The 19752-nt window shown below is 38.1% G+C and overlaps 3 protein-coding genes across 4 annotated transcripts; 2 read left to right on the top strand and 1 right to left on the bottom strand.

Annotated features, from left to right (window-relative positions):
* The first annotated feature begins 457 nt into the window (after positions 1-457).
* LOC106179808 (monocarboxylate transporter 13-like) lies at positions 458-6117 on the top strand. The gene is made up of 7 exons (XM_087009052.1): positions 458-690; positions 2728-3030; positions 3380-3684; positions 3930-4155; positions 4484-4627; positions 4961-5258; positions 5600-6117. The coding sequence occupies exons 1-6, from the start codon at positions 552-554 to the stop codon at positions 5104-5106; spliced, it is 1263 nt and encodes a 420-aa protein (XP_086865178.1). The 5' UTR covers positions 458-551; the 3' UTR covers positions 5107-5258; positions 5600-6117.
* Positions 6118-6454: 337 nt separating this feature from the next.
* On the bottom strand, positions 6455-11370 carry LOC106179807 (uncharacterized). The gene is made up of 3 exons (XM_013563574.2): positions 11073-11370; positions 10267-10434; positions 6455-8124 (listed from the first exon to the last, which is right to left on the bottom strand). The coding sequence occupies exons 1-3, from the start codon at positions 11165-11167 to the stop codon at positions 6672-6674; spliced, it is 1716 nt and encodes a 571-aa protein (XP_013419028.2). The 5' UTR covers positions 11168-11370; the 3' UTR covers positions 6455-6671.
* A 2160-nt stretch (positions 11371-13530) lies between these two features.
* On the top strand, positions 13531-19620 carry LOC106179796 (uncharacterized). Of its 2 annotated transcripts, none has more exons than XM_013563562.2 (7): positions 13531-13675; positions 14396-14571; positions 15051-15146; positions 15622-15777; positions 16025-16111; positions 16459-17155; positions 17310-19620. In XM_013563562.2, exons 2-7 carry the CDS (start codon positions 14406-14408, stop codon positions 19063-19065), a joined length of 2958 nt encoding a protein of 985 aa, XP_013419016.2. In that variant the 5' UTR covers positions 13531-13675; positions 14396-14405; the 3' UTR covers positions 19066-19620. The 2 variants fall into 2 exon arrangements, with proteins under 2 accessions (XP_013419016.2, XP_086865229.1); XM_087009103.1 differs by having other exon boundaries at positions 13542-13723.
* Positions 19621-19752: the final 132 nt, after the last annotated feature.

Here is a 19752-nt window from a genome sequence, read left to right as displayed (position 1 = left end):
CATGTGTGGTTCATGATCCTTGGAAACATCAATAGGAAATTATTTGGTACAAGGTGGTGCGTGCCCCATGTTAAATTGGTAACTCACTTGGCGGCAATGGAAAGGAATGTGGAATATCTATACTGTTTACTTTTTATTATTTTGGTGCACAGAATTGTAATAACAGGCAACACAACACTGTATATATTTATATACAGATTTATATACATATTGATTTTTAGGTATATGATGCCTGGTTTCAAACTTTAACCCCGTTTATATGATGGAATGACATACCGCTATGTTCTTTTATAGTAAAGGAATAAATATGTTAGTTTAGTAGCATATTGTGGTCAAAAATGTTTGCTAAAAATCCACAGAAGTAACTTGAAATGCAACCCTATGTTGGCAGGACAGATGCAGACTGACAGTGTGACACATGCGCAGACATGCGCCCCTCACTGTGCAATATTTGCAACTAAAGTCATTGGTTTATACAGCAAACACACGGCTGCACGACCTGCCTAACCGATTTTAGCACACTAATGAAGTAATCGCTCCAGTAGTTGAAGATGTATTACGGCTGGCTAATTGTCTTGCTTACATCTATCCTGTTTCTTGCCTTCAACGGCATTAAAATGAGTTGGGGTGTGTTTGTGACGACATTCAGCAGAGACGCGGTGCTGGGATCCTCGTCCCAGGCCACCCTAGGTAAGCCGTTTAAAATATTTGCAGCCACTGAAGTTTCATTTAAATGATTTTAGTAGATTAATTTTCAGATGTTGAAAGTGAACAGAAAAAGATATTACTGGTGAAAATGATTTTCAGTGAAGAATTGAACGTCGTTTGCTTAGCTTCTCTCTACGTTAGGAAGACATGAATACAAATACACCTACAGGGTTATATCATCCCCTCTTTTATAATAATCTTTATTAGTTCTAGCACAATTTACAAAGGCTATGACCAAACAATTACATAGGTACCATATATTAATACTTAGTGTGTATACTTAAGTGTACTAGTAAGTGGTGTTATACATCCATTAACAGAGGTGCAAATTATACAACTTGATACATTCTGTATTTTCACATTATAACTGACCTTAAAATATCATATATATTTCTTTCATTTAGTAGGTGGTGGCTGGTAGAGAATACCGGATCTTTCTTGGTTACATATTGTTATGTATCTAGCTAGATTTTGTATTGTGTCATGATTTCTGTTTTGCATTAGTGATTTAATTGACTTGTTCAGTGTGGTTTGTGTTTTGGGCTAATTGTTGGTTTAGATTTTTTCTTTGGTTTTGGTATTGGGGACATAACAACAGGAAGTGTATTTCATTCTGTACTCCTTGTCTGCAAACTCTACATATTCTCTTTTCAGGCGGTAGAGGGGTGGGTTTTTGAAATCTGCCTCTCTGTATTTCTAGGTCATGGGCACCGGTTCTAAATTTTGCTAGGTTCTGGAGTTCCTGTTTTGTTAGGGGAGCATTTAAATATTCTTCATCTTCATAAGTTGATTTGTATAGTTTATATGTTCTTAGTAGTCCATTTTCTCTTTCTAGTTCCTTAGAAAATAGTATTTTGTAGTGGTCGCCGAAAGCTTTGCTCATTTCATTTTTATCTATCTGGAGGCTGTGCCTGTTTGGGCGGAAAAAAGTTTGGTAGATTGTGTCCATATTCTGTCTCCAGTTTCCCTTTGATTTTACCTCTAGGGTTTCACTCAGATATATCTATTTTAAAAGTTGTCTATCTGGGACCTCTGTAAATCGTTTTAGGTATGTTGCTGTTTGTTTAAGTACACTTTATGTAAGTGGAAGTCTGCCAAGTTCCGCTTTGGCTGCTATAATGTTACTGCTGTTATGTTGAATTCCCAGTAGTGATTTGCAGAATTTGTTGTGTACATGTTCAAAAAGGGAATGTGTTCATAGATTTGATAGAGTTAAGGTTTTTAGCAATGAGAGTAGGTCCCCAAATTTCACAGCCATATAGAAGGATGGGTTTGATTAATGTATCAAACAGTTTCAGTTTAAGGTGAATAAGACTTTTTGCTGTGGAAGATAATGTTTGTTTAATCATGAAGTTGACTTTCATTGCTTTGCCTTTAAGGTCATTGAGTGCACTTTTGAATGATCTACTTGACTTCAGTTTGATTCCTAAGTATGTGTATTCATTGGTGACTTCTAAGATTTCACTATTTATATTAAAATTGATTTTGGGGGTTTTGCCAGACTTGTTAAATACCATAATTTTAGTTTTCTTTGAGTTAACTGTAAGTTTCCACTTTTTACAATATCTATCCAGGTTGTCAAGTCCTGTTTGTAATCCTTCTGCTGATTTGGATAAAATTACTAAGTCATCTTCGTATAGTAGGCAGTACGTGTTTATACTGATAATGTTGTGATGAATGTAGGTGCCTCAGAATTTATGCTGTGCTCTTCAAATGATAGTGGCACATGGTTACCGACTTATATTAAGGCCGAAATTATGTCGTCTTGATTTGTGACTAATTTTAATAAACTTTACACCCCTATGGTTCTCAACTTTAAGTTAATTAAGAAGTTGTGATCAGTGTACGTACAGTTGTATAACTGTTTTTTATTCTGTACAGAGAATACCATTTACCTATTACAAATCAAAATATTTTTGCCTCACATTTATGACACACGTTGATTTGTATTAAAACATCTGGAACTTTTTGTTGTTCTTAAAGCATATTCAAACTATGTACATGTATTCTATTTTCAAGGTGTTATCCAATCAGTGTTCTTCCTATGCTGCAGTACCGCCAGCTTCATTGGCAAAGTCACATCAGATCACTGTGGCTACAGGATTGCAGCGTTCACGGGGACGCTGCTGGTGGTATTAGGACTCGGTCTCTCTTCACTTGCCCCCAGTGCGCTGTACCTGATATTTTCCTATGGAGTCTTGTACGGCCTCGGGATGAACATTCTTGTTTCGCCTTTATTCTTTATCGTAGCTGACTGGTTTCCATGGGAACACAGATATCACGTGATGAGCACCAGCTGGTCCATGGTTACAATGCCTTTAGGTATGTATATATATACATGTAATAAAATACTCACAGAACGGACAACATATAGCTATTACAAGTTTAAAATGAAAAGGAATGTGCCTTAAAGACACATTAACTAAAAAACCATACAACAATTCACATAATTGCACATGCACATATGCATGCATATGTGCATATGTGCACATATGCATGCTGTCCGTGTATATCCATACAATCAAACAGACGAACAGACAGAAACATTCACACACAGACATTCAGACGTACTCGAATAGACTAAATTATTTCATTTTGAGATGGTATTGCATGGCCTCCTTCACCTGACCAAGTTCAAGTTATTCTATATATTTATTTTCTTTCGTTTAAGGCACCGTCATTTTTGGAAACTTAATACAGTGGCTCCATCAAACAATCGGGTGGAGGTATGGGTATCTCGTTTTAGCATCTTTTTACGCTTTTTGGACCATCATATCAATCCACACGTTACAGAAACCAACCAAGGACGTGTTACAATCAGCAATACAATCAGAATCTCCCCTTTTCCCAAAGCAGAAGGCGTCGCCATCTATTGAAATAAGATGGAGTAAGCAGGTTCGCGTCGTTGTCATGGCGACGTGGTTTGTCGTCTACCTCAGCAAGGGTATATGTCAAACGATATCCTATGCAATTCTGGTAAGGAATCGTTAAGGGGAGTGTAGTCAAAATACTTAGTTTAACAAAATACCTAATTTTTAAAAAATCAGCCGAGTGTACCATTGATTAGTAATGTAAATATGACTTTGGCATTAGTATCGTACGTTTAGCATTTATATGTAATCTATGTTCTACCATAATCCATCTTCGAAATGTCCAATTTCAAAGTCATCTTTCCGGATACGCTTCATTCATTAGCACTCTAACAATTCCACTTATATCAGGTAAAGCAAGTCGAAAGTTTAGGATACACACCTGCAGATGGCGCTCACTGTTTGACCGCGGACGGCGTGGCGGGATTTTTGAGTCGTCTCCTGGTGTCTCTGATGGGCGACCACCTGAAAGGGTACATTCTCCATGTGTACGTGATTTGTGCTGGTTTACTCATGGTCAATAACGTACTTGCCTCATATTTGACAACACTGACGGGGATGTTCATATACAGTACTGGTATGGGTTTTATTTTCATCATTCTTTTAATTTCAGTAACATTGCAGGGTATGATACTCTCTCAAAGTTGAAAGCACAGTCTAAATTCCAAATTGGCATCATTAAATCAGTCAAAATATGTTACCAATGGAATATTTCCAGATAACTTTGATTCACGATGCGTGCTTCGTATAAATTGTCACTTCTTGCCATCTTACACCTAGTGAGTAAATCTGGGGATAATTAAGTAATATTAAAGTTATTATAAGTATGAATTAATTAAAAAAAAAAAGAACTTACCGTCCTCTCCTCATTAAATCTATATATTCTATTGCTTTATTTTCCCCAGTTTTGGGTCTGGGCCAGGGTCCTATCATAGCAGCTTGGTACGCCTCATGTGGTGAGGTACTCAGTGGTCAGGACGTCCCAGCGCTGTTTGTTCTACTACGATCTGGCATGGGACTGGGGGCCGCTGTAGGACCTTTCCTGGCAGGTACCCTCTTTAAAATCTTCTTATATGCTTAGTAAGCACAATAACTGATATTAAGAAGAAAATGGATGTTATAACTCTTTCGAGGACAATACATGTACATGCACATGAGAAATAAATAACTTAAAATCACTCAGAAAATCTAAATCATTTTTATTACCAAGAAGGATGCAAACATATAAAAGTGACACAAGAAAAAATAATTTATTATTTAAAAAAAGGGTTGTTTTTGTCTGCCTCTGTTTGACACGCAGAAGAATGAATATTGTGCATCTACCAAAGGAATGCATTGATATAAAGAGTCATTCTACAGTATAAACTTTGTCTTTCTTTTAGGTTTTATTTACGATATAAGCGGGTCGTACAAGTCAGCGTTTTTAACCATGGCGGCTTTGTACTTGGTCAACGCTCTCCTGACTGCGGTCATTATTTTCATAAACAGTGTCCAAAAAAAATTAGCAAAGTCAGAATGTCGGTATTAGATGAGATATCACTGCCAACTCTCGCCGAATGATATTTTTAAATATTTTACTCAAAAGGTTGCATATAAAATATTAAATCGTGTACTCAATTTATAATATGAATGATAAATGAAGATGTCGTTTAGGCGACCTGACTTGTCGAAGACATTAAAGTGATAATAACTCTTCGTTTCGGCCAAAAAATGAATTTTCCTGGAGTAAACAACAATTTTCCCATACTTACCAATGGTTAATGAATCCATTTTTACATTCAAATTTAGTCCCTGGTTTTTTTCTAAAAAGTTTGTTTTTTTGTTAAAATCTCTTAAGAGATTTTAACAGAGTATAGTCATCAATGGAGGTCACGTGGTCTAAAGACAAGCTCAGATATCAGAATAATAGCTATAACAGCCGTTTTTGTGGGAAAACAGAATATTTTATATTTTTATGAGTCATTCACAATGTTTTTATTGTGAAATACAGATTTCATACGAAGAGTTATTATCCCTTTAAGCAACACATGAAATGATTAAAGAAAAATATAAGCCATGGACCTGGTGGCCATTTAACAGATAATGAATTACTTTAGCTACATATTGAACCAAACACATGTTTTATTAGTTAAAACTTAACACAAAACATTTTGTTAGACAAGTGAAGCTTTGTACTTGGTCAACGCTCTCCTGACTGTGGTCATTATTTTCATAAACAGTGTCCAAAGAAAATTAGCGAAGCCAGAATGTCGGTATTAGATCATCGCGATTTAACTGCCAATTCTCACCGAATAATATTTTTAAATATTTTACTCGAAAGGTTGTATATAAAATATTAAATCGTGTTCTCAGTGTATAATATACGTGATAATTGGAGATGTTACGCGGTCGTTTAGGCGAAGGTTAACGTAGTGCTAGAGATGTGACCGGTTTTCCACTTACAGATAACACTTACTAACTGGTCCTTTTTGAATTTCATAGATGAAATGCTCAAGCATTAAATGTAATGTATAAAATAAATTATGTCAGAGTAAATTGGTTTGTTATGTGTTTAGCGTTACATGACTTTTTATATCCCAGATTAAATGCTACAGTATAAAACGTAATGTATGAAGATAAATTACATCAGAGTGAAGCGAGCTGATATTATTCTTTGTATGACTTGACTACTAAATAACATTTTTAAAAAATTAAACGGCATTATCGTAAGAAAAAAGGGAAATTTAATTCCATTTCTGGTTTTCAGATTTACCTTGTCCTTGACATAACATGTGTGGTACGTGAACCTTGGGAACATCAAAAGAAATTATTTGGTACAAGGTGGTGTGTGTCTCATGTTAAATTGGTAACTCACTTGGCGGTAATGGATAGGAAGGTGGAATATCTATACTGTTTATTTTTCATTATTTTGATGCACAAAATTGTAATTACAGGCAACACAAACAAGTATATGTATATAAAGAATTATATACAGATTTATATACAAATTGATTTTTAGGTATGTGTTGTCAAATGACGCAGCTCAATCTACATTTTAGACCTGTCCAAATCAGTCCTGTGTATATGTTTGACCAGTTCATGTTTACCGTACAACTATAACTGATGAGGCAGGCCCAATTTGTTCAGTTCTGTCCTAATACGCGGTATAAGTAAATGACTGAATCTCTGCATATTTTTATCTGTGGTGAAATTCTTCAGCGCCTCTTTGCACGGCGGTAAATTATATGATTTCATGTATCTATCGAAGTGGCACTTTTTGTAATGTTGATTAAGTCCTAAATCCGGGTTCACATAGTTCGTATGTGAAGGTTTGTCACTTAGTTTTGCTACATGCCAGCAGAAATGATTGTGCATGTTAGTGCACGCCATTGGGTCTATAATACTTTTTGCCGCAGTTCCTACCGGGGTTAAGTCTCTCAGCCGCCCTATCTGACGCAGCGTCACTACTTGTTCTGGAAACCGTACGTCTTGTGGTAGTTCAAAGAAGAAGTATACATTCTGAAACATATACATTCGATTTGGATGTTCAAGTTTAATTGAACGGTCTATGGTCCCTATGAGCTCGTTGTAGGTGCTAAGGTTACCACGAGGAACGATCAGTTCGTCGAGGTCGACAACTACAATCTTATTGTATCTGTACATATTCTTGTAAATACAGTCATTTATTACCGGCGACGCCATCAGAAGAAAGATCGGTTCGGACGTTTCATTCATTGGCCTCCGAATCCTGTTGTAGTTCAGGAAACCCCCGCTGTGGTAGTGTCTGAATACTCTGTCTGAAGTGTCATTGATGACACTACCGTAAATGTTCATCTCTTTTACACCCCATATTCTGTGTAGCTCCACCCATTCCACTATACGGTAAGGATCTATGGTCCAGTATGTGATACTTGTGCACTGACCAAAGTCCAGTTTGTTGGATGCGCGTTCTGGATACCTCACAGGTATCTTTGGAAGTGTGGCCAGTGTTTCTTTCAAGCTGATCTCCCGGGACTGATTTTTTGTCTCATTTAAATATGTCCCGTCTATGACAGATACATATGAGGGTCTGGAAATGGAAACGTTTGTTAAAGGACAGACGAATATATACTCCCTAAAATACTTTCCAAGGGACCAAGCCCCCGGGCCAATGTGGGTGGCCGCCATTTCCTCGGGAACGCTACCAACGAGGTTATTTGTGCCACCCCAAACAACACAGAACACCCTCTCTCCTTTGTCTTCGATCCTCCCTTTATCCGCCACCCCTATGATACGTACAGCAAGAAACTCCACTGTCGGCCTGTTATCGTAGTAGGCAGAGAGGATATACATCTCCGTGGTCAAATTTGTGTACAGCCATTCTACTAAAGGGGGCTCTGTTGGTTCTGCCAGTGTTTTTGTACGAATCCACGAGAGCGTTCGTCGTTTGATTTGGGGAAGAGTAAACTCCATCGCCTTGTCGAGCCCCAATCCAAATAGTAAAGAATAAAAAATCACGACCAATAACGTCATCATGAATACCCCAATTTTCGCTTTTCCTGCCCTTTGCATTGTATCATATGTACATCTAAAAAGAAAAGAAAACATTTTGTAAAGTAATTGTAGTAGAAATAATTTATATACATGTGAGTAGTGTAATCCCGAGTGTTGTCTGGTTGGGGGAGAACCTTGGTTCTATGCGTCCATGCCCTAATATCCCCCTGGAAAAGACTCTTAATGCTGCTGTCGCACGCGAGCCGTGTTACTTGTACCCCAGTAGCGTTCGTCGTTTGACTTGGGGAAAAGTAAACCCCATCGCCTTGTAGGGAACAAATACAAATAGCAAAGAATAAAGAATCGCGATCGATACAGTCCCCGTGAATACCCCAATTTTCGTTCAACTTCCTGTCCTTCTGAAAAGAAAAGAAAACATTTTGTTAAATATTTGTAATAGCAAATAGTATACATGTGAGTACTGTTATCCCGAGTTTTGTCAGTTTGGAGAGGACCGTTCTACGCGTCAATGACCTTATATCCCCCTGGAAAAGACTCTTAATGCCGCAGATGCACGCGACGTGTGTTACATGTACCCCAGTAGCTGTGATGGTTACTATATAATATCAGTAGTGCTATACAGGCAGTATGGGTTATCTGGAGCAGATTACCAGCACGAAAAATATTAAGACTGAAAGTCAACTTAAATTTATGCCCGAACGTACCTTTTGGTCTTCTTCAATGAAAATTGCAGTAGTCCATAAATATGAAATAGGTACACTTATTGTTGATATGATCAGAATTTTTCTTACGTCAATTTTGTAAAAACAAAAGGGCACCAAATGTCTTTTTTTTTAATTTCTATTGATTTATCTTGGATCAAAGTAAACTACATCGTTTTGTCCAAAAATATAAACCAACTTTTCCTTTTTTTGTTTTAACAGTTTAAAAACTGTCACGAGTGTCAGACTGCTTGTTGGACAGGCCAGACTTGAAAGGGAAAGTCGAACGATCACTCATGATTGCCTACTTTTGTCAAGATTCAGTTAAAGGCTTAGTCATGATATTAATTTATCATGCGGCAATCCTCCCTCACCTGAGTCGCCAGCAAACTGATACCTTTCATGTCACCGTCTCTGTTATCTGACATAAGCATGTCAAGAACTTGACATGGGGGGTCGCAATAAAGATATATACCATATCTGCATAATGAACACATATTACAGGTAGATACGTCAAAAGGGCGGGCAGGTTTTTTCGCAATTTATCGGTTAGCATATCTTTCTGTCAAGGGAGAAAAGAGGAGAGGTTTAGATAAAGTACATCTGATAGACGCTCACGGTTTCACCCTACCCTCTACTGGGGCCTCATAGAGAATTTTATCGGGGATATATTTTAAGTCAACAGGTTACAAATATGGCTACACCTGTGCACACATCTCCAAAAGCAAGGAATTTTGCAATTAATATATAAATAAACAAACAAACAAATAAATAAATAAATAAATAAAGATAAAAAACGCCATCACCCAGCTAGACTCCTGTGTAGAGTAACATTGCCTCAGAGGCTCTTAGCGGAAGAACAGCTGGTGTAGAGTACTCACACTTGATGAATTAAATAATAGTTGGAAGTTACTCGCAAGACCCCACTGTCGAATTTACCTCAACGTGGGCCACGCTGATAATTCAATAGACACTAACGGCTATTTCGTTGGCTAATTTTGCGCAATTTTACTGTCCAGTGAGAGTTTTTGCTAGAAATTGACGTCATCACTCGATCAATTGGTCTCAGGTAAAAAGTGACGTCAAGTGGGGAACCATATACCCCGATACACAATCGCTTTTATTTGAAACCCATCCAAACTCTTATCTTTATATTATACATCTGCGGTTTTTCTGAATGTATTTTTTAACCTTACGCTTCATCTGTGCTGCCAGGTGGCTTACTGGGCGTAATGTTACACGTTACCTTAATATTCTGAACACTACATATATACAGTATTATATGTATCGCTGAAAACCCCATGAGTTTATATCATTGTTAATCGAAATGTCTATGTCATTGCTTACACATTAGCGAACTCTTTAAAAGATTATATAACATATATTTAGACAACATGTATCAGCATATATTAACAACTCTCTCCCCCCCTCCCCCACCTCTCTCTCTCTCTCTCAGTATTACCGTCAGCCCCCCTCCTAGAGGACTAGAGTTCTGGGTGGGCGTATGTACCTACCCCCAGACAGTGTTTCCTCCTTCATAATTCTTCATTGTTTTTTGCGGGATGGGTCGGTGGTACGCACCATGAACATGTGAGTGTACCCGGTATGGTATCCCACGTGTATAAATCCAGTACGTTGATCCAGTGTAGATATTATATGTGTCTCGTCTCTTTTGCGTCTTTCTGGAATAGTAGACAGCTTTTAAAGGTTGTTTTTCAGTTTAAAAACGCCATGCTATCCGTGTACTGCAACATACTGTACACTGAAGTGAAAGCGTTAGCAAGAAGGGATCTATCAAGTTCACAAAGACACACGCCACCATTGCTGAGGCGAAAGTTAAAGAGTATTTTCACGTAAACAGCTGAGTCTAAGGTCAACATTAAGGTTTTCAATCTTACTTACCGCGCGTCTGAAGTCAGCGGACTGAGATATTCGCTCACTACATTGTTTACAACATTATTTATAGTAGATTAATGTCATATGCTGAAACATCTTCATCTCCTAGTCGGCCTTTGAGTCGTTTAGAGCATATGACATTGGCCCCCTGATATAAATACTGGTAGTATGTTACATGCAGGCCCCAGGGGCGTATCCAGGATTATTTGAAGGGGGGTCCCCTCTCCTCCCCTTGGCGGTGGGTTTTTCGATGGTATTTTAGAGGGCGAACGGTGCCATTTGGTACGGTTTAGAACTATGATTCAGCTAGCCAAAGTTCTAAGTTCAAGAGGGGGGCATTAGATTTTCAGAAATCGAAGGGGAGGTAAGGACCCACCTGACCCCCCCCCCCCCCTAAATCCGCCACTGAGGACCTACACTGTACCTCTTGTCCGGCGCTATCAGAACCCAGCTCTTGTCGGTGCAGACTGTCGACTCTTTTAAGTAATTTAAATTTCCTTTTAATCGGTGTGATGTCATAAGCTGCAGATGTGCCTCCACAAAAATGTCACAGCGTTTATGAAGTTACAAACGTAAATCATGGTAAAAAAGGTGCAGTTGTAACCTACAAGTTTCCGCGATTTGACAAGTATCACACAAGTGAACGAAAAAGAGAGAGAGAGAGAGAGGCTTGATCTCCACCTGTAACCGGCGCCAACAAATATAATCTTAGGTTAATACGTGTGTTACCTTGGCTGCTTCTCAGTCGAAAGAAATAGCTGTAACTGCACGTGTAACTGTGTTTAATATCCGGCTGTAATGTCATAGGGAAGCAATTTAGCATAGCGCAGTGGGCGTAACTCTGTATAAGAATGTCTGTTTGACAGGGGAGGAACCGTAGACCGTTCCCTAATACTTTGTACAGGTGACATTCGTTTCATTAATGTATACTAACCCTAATATTCTGACTAACCCTTACCTGTACTTATCATGTGTCGTGGGACCCCGGACTTCCATTCCTAAGACTTCATTCCTGTCACACTGGCTCTTATAGAGTGCCCCCAGACAAGATGTCATTTATACTTATTAATAAGTCTTATCAGTATGTTTTTGTCCCGGAACGGTTCAAAATAATAGGCCACAAGATGCGAAAAAAACAAACGTTTCACTTTGGCATAATATTACTACTGTTAAGTTTTAACTGTTCAGTTTTATCATTTAAAAGTGAAAGTGAGAAAAACAAAATCTGCCATTTCGCTCACTTGACCCTAGCCAACAAACTCCATAACGTTGAGTTAGAGTTTTCATAGAAATCACAGACGACAGTGATATCAAAGAAAAAATTCATGTTGCTTATAAGTTTTTTTAAACTTAAATTGAACTTTTTTCATTTTATTTACTTTCAATAAAAAAGTGGCCACCAATGCAATCTGCATGGCACGCCCTCTCACAAAGCAACATGAACAACATCATGGAACACAAAGTTTTCCCGACTTTACCCAAATACTTTAAGTTACGAGGGGGTGCACCGGACAATTAAGCTAATTACATTGACTGCGCCTTAGAGAAAATCCCCGCTGAGATAGATCGATCCTGCTAGTACGATAGTTTCTATTCTGAACATACCCTATATTCCAAATCAAACATAAGTTTAAATGGTTCCCAAGAATTTATAACTTGAGTGTTGGCCCATACGTGCCACGGGCAGTCCTTTCATACTCCAAAGATACCAGAAGAAATTGCCAAGATATAGTCAAATAGGTACCCTAGGTTCTAGATTCTGGTATTGCCAGCTCGATCTTGATTTCATATGTATTTCATATCAGCAATACCACTGTGAAGCTATCGCGTGAAAACGTTTCAATAGTTAACAATCTAGCTTCACAGTGGTATTGACACTCACAGGGGTACAAATAGGGGCCTACATCATTTTGCGGTTAAGGAACAGCTGTGGCCGAAGAGCGACCTAGTTTAAATGCGCAACAAGTATATGTAATAGGTAGGCCTACAGCAGACTGGACAAGTATTTATACGTCTTGATTCCAAACCAAAAACTGTGAATTAAAAACTTACATGTAAATACTATGCAGCCATCGGTTTTGTTTAAAACTAAGCATTGGATATGAAATCATGTTAAATCTGTTGCTGTTTTATCGTGCTGGTACGTTGTCGCCTTTTCCAAATAAATTTCACGATTTTGATTTCCAGTTCTAACCACAAACAAACAAACAAACAGACAGACAGTCAGACAAACAAACAGACAGACGGTCATAATGACCAGGAGCACTATTGTTCAGTAATTTATAGCCACATAAAGATACACCAGACACCAAACTGCCATTCTGTATTATCATAATGACAATTTTACGTTAGTTCCTGGCGCGTAAATGTGAAAGTAATGGCATCACACTGCGCCAGTGCTCTACCAGTACTTTTCTGCCAGTACATGTACACATTGACCTGCATAGAGAGGACGATATAAAGTGTATGCCCATTTCACCTCAGACTGTTATAAAGAGATACATGTAGGCCTATCATGAATGATGCCAACTTGGAAAAGTGTGTATGTGTGCGTGGGTGGGTTGAGGGGGGGGGGGGGCAAGAATGGAAAAATTATCGTAAGATGTCAGGTATATGTAAATAAAAAAGTATATTTTTACCATAAAGAAAATTTCTCTCAACAATGTTTAACCCAGGGTAAATAGGGTAAATAAGGGTAAATAGGATTAAAAGAATTCACAAAAAAACTAGTTTTTGGATTTCTGAAGGTACTATTGTTATATAAGCTGCCTGGTTCAATTTTGAGTCGAGACATTAAAATCTGAACTTTTCCGTAATAATAGTAGTGACATGTGAAGAAAGTCAGTGTAGAACAACGACAAACATTGAATTAGGCTTTTCTTGGGATATGGAACAGACGCCATGACTTTCCCTTTCCAATGCCTGGAATGAATGAGCACGAAGAGAGAGTACACTGCCTACCTGGCGTTTGTTAGCCATTTATTATTTCTAAATATACATTACAAGGGTCCCAGAACACCAGGGAAGGTAAATAAAGACCGCATGATATTTCATGAAATGAGTGTTTAGCTAACAGTGAGTAATATTTGTATATCATGTATCCCCACGTCAAGGAGTTACCTGTACACTGTAAGTGATTTACTTTAATTAGCAGCACAAAAATTAGTATAATTTGAACAGTAAAATCACATGGCTAGTGTCTTGAAAATGTAGTTGTGTGTTGTCTTGCTTATGCAATATTGCTTCAGATATTTGTCTCCATAATCAAAGTAGGTCCAGACTTTATTTCTACGGTACGTCATTGCTCCGCTGGGGACGTGTACTACTAATACAGTGCGGTTTGGGATACTTGGATACTACTATTAGTATAATAGTACTAGAACCCTGTAATGTCATGGTATACTGGCATTCACTCAGTATAAGTATATGGTAACCCATTGATCCTAGCTGTCAGTTGAGTTACATATGTTATGTAAATAAATACAACTTATTACACAGAAGGGTCATTTGTTCCAGAGAACAATACTTCTACTTGGCCCAGACTAGAGTATAATTTTAATTTAAAGTTAAAACTGGTGTATCTTTTTTCTGTTTTATCTCTCGGATGAAGAGCCATTTGTTTTTTGCAACACCCTGTTTTGAGGCACAGTTACCATGGGAAGACTTGAATTTATTCTTTTTGGTATTTTCTTTTCCTAAGATGCTGACAATTTTTTTTTAATCACTGCAGTATTTCAATATTTTTAGGGTGTGCAAGATGGCTAAAAAGAAGAAACTGTCCAGAGGACAAAAGAATTCAAAGCAAGATTCAGCAATTAGGAAAAAGACAATGGTGAAAAAGTCTGCAGGAGGGGACAATGAGAACACAGTCCACTTTGATCACACTCAAGGAAATTATAGCGTGAAGTCTGTGGTTACTCAAGGTGATTTGACACATTCAAAAACAAACTTGAAAATCATTGTACTGTGCTTAGTCTGTGGTTTCTGATGCAGTTTTGAGCTTTATTTTACAGGGCAGATTCTGGGATTTTATTGTGTGATTACTAGTAGTCTGTGGTTCCTATAATTATGTACAGTATGTACAGTAAATTAAAACCAGTCAAAGCATGTTAAATAATTATAAATCTCAGCCATGTATTTACACCCCTTTTGATTTTCTGGTTAACAACTTGAAATATTAACATGTACATTTCACACATCATAATCAAGGTATAATGTGTTAGAAAGACCCTTTAATTGTAGATTATGAACTGATAATTTACTTTAGAGTCATTAGTGTAAGTACAATGTACTTTATTGTACCTCTACCAGTGCTGTACAGTGCAGTAATGCATGTACTAATATTTGTAAATACAGAGGGATAGAAATACTACTTTCAAAACATCAATTTATTTTATTTCAGCCAAAGCTCTGGATGACAGCACTGTTCTCCTGGTAGTAAAGCAAGAATTACCAGAGGCAGAGGTGAAGGATTTAGAAACTGACATGAGTAGACAAAGTGAGTATGAGGCAGAATGTTAGTCCTTTTTTTTTTTAGCTCTCTGGAAAATTTTACAGATGGATAAACCCAGCATTACAAACATATTTGAAGATTCCTGTTTTGCGTGATAGTGCTAGAGTTGCCAACTCTTTACTGTAGACATATTCTGTTTATTTTCACTTTCACTAGACTTATACTTTGGCTCAAGATTATATTATTTATTTATATTTTAAATGATATCTCCCTATGGTGTAGCTTCTTGTGCTTTCATGTGTGACTCACAGGCACATTTCAGGGGCGAATTGAGGCCATCTTCTGGGTCTTTGGAAGACGGTCAGATTTTCAAGTTTACATTGTCGGGTATCCAATTTTTTCTGTTGGAAGACGGTCAAAAATGAAGGAGGGATAAACAAAGATAATTAGGAAGACTGTCAGAAAATATCTCTGAATCCATCCCTGCATTTCCTTTTTTTTAATTTAACTTTTGTTGCAGTTACTCTTAAAGTGGAGTCCCCAGATGGCACTACAGACAGTGATATCACAGACAAGCCAGTCTCCAGTTATCATATAAGAAAATTCCACTGTGACCTGTGTCAGTATTCAACTAACAAACAAAGTCACCTACGAGTCCATCAGACAACTCACTCAGGTGGGTGTAATTTTCTAAAATTTAGATAATAATTAATTTAGTATCATGTATAATGTCTTTTGTGAATTTTATGATAAACTTTGACACAACCTTCATATTTGTTTTCTGGGACTGTTCTGATGGTCTACAATATTTTTGCCATCATTATTTTTATGGCAGTTTTTATTGCACACAAACAATTGTCATTAACAGTGTATCATGACTACTGAGTTTTTTTGTAACGGACATGTTATCTTTGTTGTGATAGGTACCAAACCTTTCCAGTGTTCCATGTGTGAAAAAACATTCACAGCAAAAACTACAGTTGAAAGACACATACGCTGTGTCCATAATGGTAAGGTTATTACACACTCGGAATATGTGTAGCATTTATATATAAGTTATTAGGCTTGGAGATGATTAATTATGGTGCATGTTACAATTATTTTGTGGTAATTAAGTTAAACATAACAAGTTTTGAAAATATTTTATATTTATGCATTTGTATGTACATTTGACAGCTTTGCTGCCTTGTTTTACTATTTATTGCTTTCATATTGCCAATAGACATACAGTCACAATTTTGTAGAGATGTAACTACATAAAAAGTCACTCTTCATTAAGCGTAAATTTAATATCAGTTTTCACTGTTATATTATAGGTATTAAGATACAATTATCTGTCGTAACTTGTCACTTTCAGGTGTGCGTCCTTATCAGTGCGTCTGCTGCGACAAGTATTTCTCAGACCTGGGCAGTTTGAAGCAACACAACTTAACCCACACAGGAGAGAGACCACATCAGTGCAGCGTGTGCCATAAGAAGTTCAACAACAAACCCAACATGCATCGTCACATGCGCATCCACACAGGCAGCAAGCCATACAAGTGTGATCTGTGCGACAGGCGCTTCACGGACTACTCCAGTCTTAAGCTGCACTTGCTGCATCACAGCGGAGAAAAACCTTACATGTGCGAATTTTGTCAAAAACAGTTTAGGACATCTTCTGATTTAACTCGTCATGTGAGAACACACACTGGTGAAAAGCCATACGAGTGTAAGCAGTGTGGGAGCAGGTTCGTGCAGGGTTGGCAGCTGCGCATGCACGAGCAGTCTCACACGGGGGTGCGTAATTATTCATGTGATAAGTGCAATAAAAAGTTTCGTCTCAAAGGTGGTCTACTTACCCACCAGCGCACTCACACTGGGGAGAAACTCTACCAGTGTTCTATTTGTAATAAGTCCTTTGCATCAAGGACATACCTGAAGGACCACCAGAATGTCCACAGCGGGGACAAGCCGCATGTCTGTGAGATCTGCGGCACAGGGTTCAGGGCAATCTCAAACCTGCGACGTCACAGCAAGACTCACTCCAGTAAAACTTACTACACCTGTGCCAGGTAATAAGATAAGATGTTTTTCAGCCATTAACATACAAATTATAAATTCACAAATTTTAATGGAAATTGGATTGCTGTTGGGTTAAGTGCATAGAGTTATAAAGTTTCAAGGTTGCATTATGTTTTTAAAATTCTATTTTTTTGTTTTTTAAAGGTGTGGGAAGACATTTAAATACTCCAACAGCTACCAGTACCACTTGCGGTCACATGAAGACACGTACCAGTTTCAATGTGACAAATGTGACATGGGCTTCAAAAGCAGGAATGGGTGGAAGAACCACAAATGTCAACAAGAAATCACTGATGCCTCCCCGACCAACAGTAGTTTTAACACAAGTGAATCAAAAAATAAGCTAAAGTCAAGTAAGGTATTGAAAAGAGGTCAAGGCCGTGTCCCAAAAAAGGGCCAAGGTCATGAGAAACTGATGTTAGCCAAAAGAGAATTGAAGTGTGTGACTGTTACTGTTCCTAGATTAAGTGATGCTGTGATAGATGGTTACCAGGATATAAACAGGGGCACTGTCAGCTCAGTAAAAAGAAAAGTAACATGTAAAAATAGAACAGAAAAGCAAGAAAAACAGAAGACTACTTGCAAGAAAACAGCTGCAAAAATTGGAGCTTTTAGGCCTGTCAATAAAACAGCGAGCCAGACAGCAGAGAATTCACCATCTAATAGGAGAAAAAAGTCCAGTCTCAAAACTTGGAAAGATCAATGTAATAAGTCAAAGAAAAGACAGGAAACGCTGGAGTTAAAAAACAGCTCTGCTGCATTGCCCAGACAGAAAAAAGTTGCTAAACCAAAGCAAAGAAAATTAACATTGGACACTGTGATAGATAAGCTGAGAACTAAAGACAGGTCAAGTGTCTCACCCAGGAACAGAAACTGTACTAAATCACCCCCAGCGCAGCCTGTTTCCAGAACAAAACCAGCACGTAAGACCAAAATTAAACCAGCAGCCAACAAACCTTCAGAGAGCCCCAAAGATAAGAACCAACAAAGCACCAACCAGACCGTCCTTATGTCAACTTTAAGAGAGAAAGAGGGAGAGAACTTAGGTTCTAGGGTGTGTGTGATTAAAACAGAACCTTTGGACCAAGATTTTCTTCCAGAGCCAGTGTTTGTGGAGGTACAAGTAAAACAGGAGAATGATGGAGAGTTCAGTCATTTTGAAGGTGTTGGAAATTATGTGGAATTCAAAAATTATGGAAACTTGGTTGAAAAGATGGAAATTACAGCAGACGAACAGCTCGCAAATGAAATGTCTTTACATCCAGAACAGCAGTGGGAGGGTGGAGTGAATAATACACCTTTGGAGTACCACAAGGATGAAGGCAGTATGGAGTATATAGAATACCCTCTGTCTGCAGTAGAATTAAATCCTGCAGAGATGCATCCTGCCGATACTACAAGTAATAATGTGGGACAAGATAGTTTGGTGTGCCCTGAGAATCAAGGGGAATTAATTGCTGAAAAATACCCTGCATCTCTGGTAGAACCAAATGCTGAAGAACACACTGCAATTGAGGTGGGATTACATGCTGAAGAGCATGCTGTGGATGAAGTGAGGCCAGCTGCTGAAGAACACCCTGTAGATGAAGTGGAGTTCAATATTAAAGGGCACTCTGCAAATCAAATACATGTTGAGTTTTACCCTGAGGATTGCATTACCAGTGAATTGATGTCAGGAAATGAAAAACACCCTCAGAACGACTCAGAATTAACTCAAGAAAAACCTGAGAATCCTTCAGCATCGGTGCTTAATAAACATCCTATGAATATTGGTGTATTGAGTTTCAATAAACAGACAGTCAGAGAGGGTGACCAAAATCCTGACAGCCATCAAGTTACTGTAGACGAATTAAAACCTGTGGAACCCCCTGTAAGCATTGGTGAATCGAGCCCTGATTAGTGCAGTGCAATGAAGTGGAGCTACCGATATGTTCTTTAGTGCTGAATGTTGAGAAGCACCCTGTGAGCACAGTGGAGTTATATTTTGTGGAGTGAAATGGTAAGGAACACCCTGTAAATTGAAGTTTATTTCAACCTTGAGGTCTCAGATGGAGAAGAAAACCCTGTAAGTGAAGTGGGAATAAATCTTACCCATTTAAGTTATAAATGATGCCATCTGCTGAATGTCCTGAAAGTGAATTGTAATACAGGAAATTTTCTTAAAGGGTGTTTGTACTTAACTTAAGCAAGTTGTCTTAAAAGATGTTTAAGGGACCATTCCCAGACCCTATCGTGGATCGATTTATCTCCGAGGAGTTTCTCACTAAATTGCAATCAGCTTAAGTGGCTTAGATGTCTGTGATGCCTACCAAAGCTGCTAGGGGGTAATTAATTATCGTTAAGCAGCTGCAGTAGGTGTGCCAGACCTCTAAGCTGCTTAAGCTGAAGGCAATTTAGCGAGAAATCCCTTGGAGATGGATACTGTATTAGTGCACAGTGGTAAGGCTTGTATTTCCTGGAGCTTGGACCGTGCAACTTATCTTCTGATTTTGTGCAATTTTTTTTTTTTTTTTTTTTTTCATTAGAAAGCCCCTGATACACTGGGCTTGTGATCATGATCACTTAGTGAACAGATTTTGTCTCTCTC

Source organism: Lingula anatina, chromosome 3 (genome assembly GCF_051362555.1).
Source record: "Lingula anatina isolate TDL-2025a chromosome 3, LinAna3.0, whole genome shotgun sequence".
NCBI classification, from domain to species: domain Eukaryota; kingdom Metazoa; phylum Brachiopoda; class Lingulata; order Lingulida; family Lingulidae; genus Lingula; species Lingula anatina.
Note: the sequence above shows the minus strand (reverse complement) of the source record. Positions and strands in the feature narration are given on the sequence as shown.

Excerpts from the sequence above, each read along its gene's own strand:
- LOC106179808 (XM_087009052.1), top strand. The coding sequence starts at position 552 with ATGTATTACGGCTGGCTAATTGTCTTGCTTACATCTATCCTGTTTCTT. Across the intron at positions 691-2,727 it reads CTCGTCCCAGGCCACCCTAG|GTGTTATCCAATCAGTGTTC; the intron begins GTAAGCCGTTTA and ends TCTATTTTCAAG. Across the intron at positions 4,156-4,483 it reads GATGTTCATATACAGTACTG|TTTTGGGTCTGGGCCAGGGT; the intron begins GTATGGGTTTTA and ends TATTTTCCCCAG.
- LOC106179807 (XM_013563574.2), bottom strand. The coding sequence starts at position 11,167 with ATGACATCACACCGATTAAAAGGAAATTTAAATTACTTAAAAGAGTCG. Across the intron at positions 10,435-11,072 it reads CTGATAGCGCCGGACAAGAG|AAAGACGCAAAAGAGACGAG; the intron begins GTACAGTGTAGG and ends CTACTATTCCAG. Across the intron at positions 8,125-10,266 it reads GGAGGAAACACTGTCTGGGG|ATGTACATATGATACAATGC; the intron begins GTAGGTACATAC and ends TTTTCTTTTTAG.
- LOC106179796 (XM_013563562.2), top strand. The coding sequence starts at position 14,406 with ATGGCTAAAAAGAAGAAACTGTCCAGAGGACAAAAGAATTCAAAGCAA. Across the intron at positions 15,147-15,621 it reads AACTGACATGAGTAGACAAA|TTACTCTTAAAGTGGAGTCC; the intron begins GTGAGTATGAGG and ends CTTTTGTTGCAG. Across the intron at positions 17,156-17,309 it reads ACTTACTACACCTGTGCCAG|GTGTGGGAAGACATTTAAAT; the intron begins GTAATAAGATAA and ends TGTTTTTTAAAG.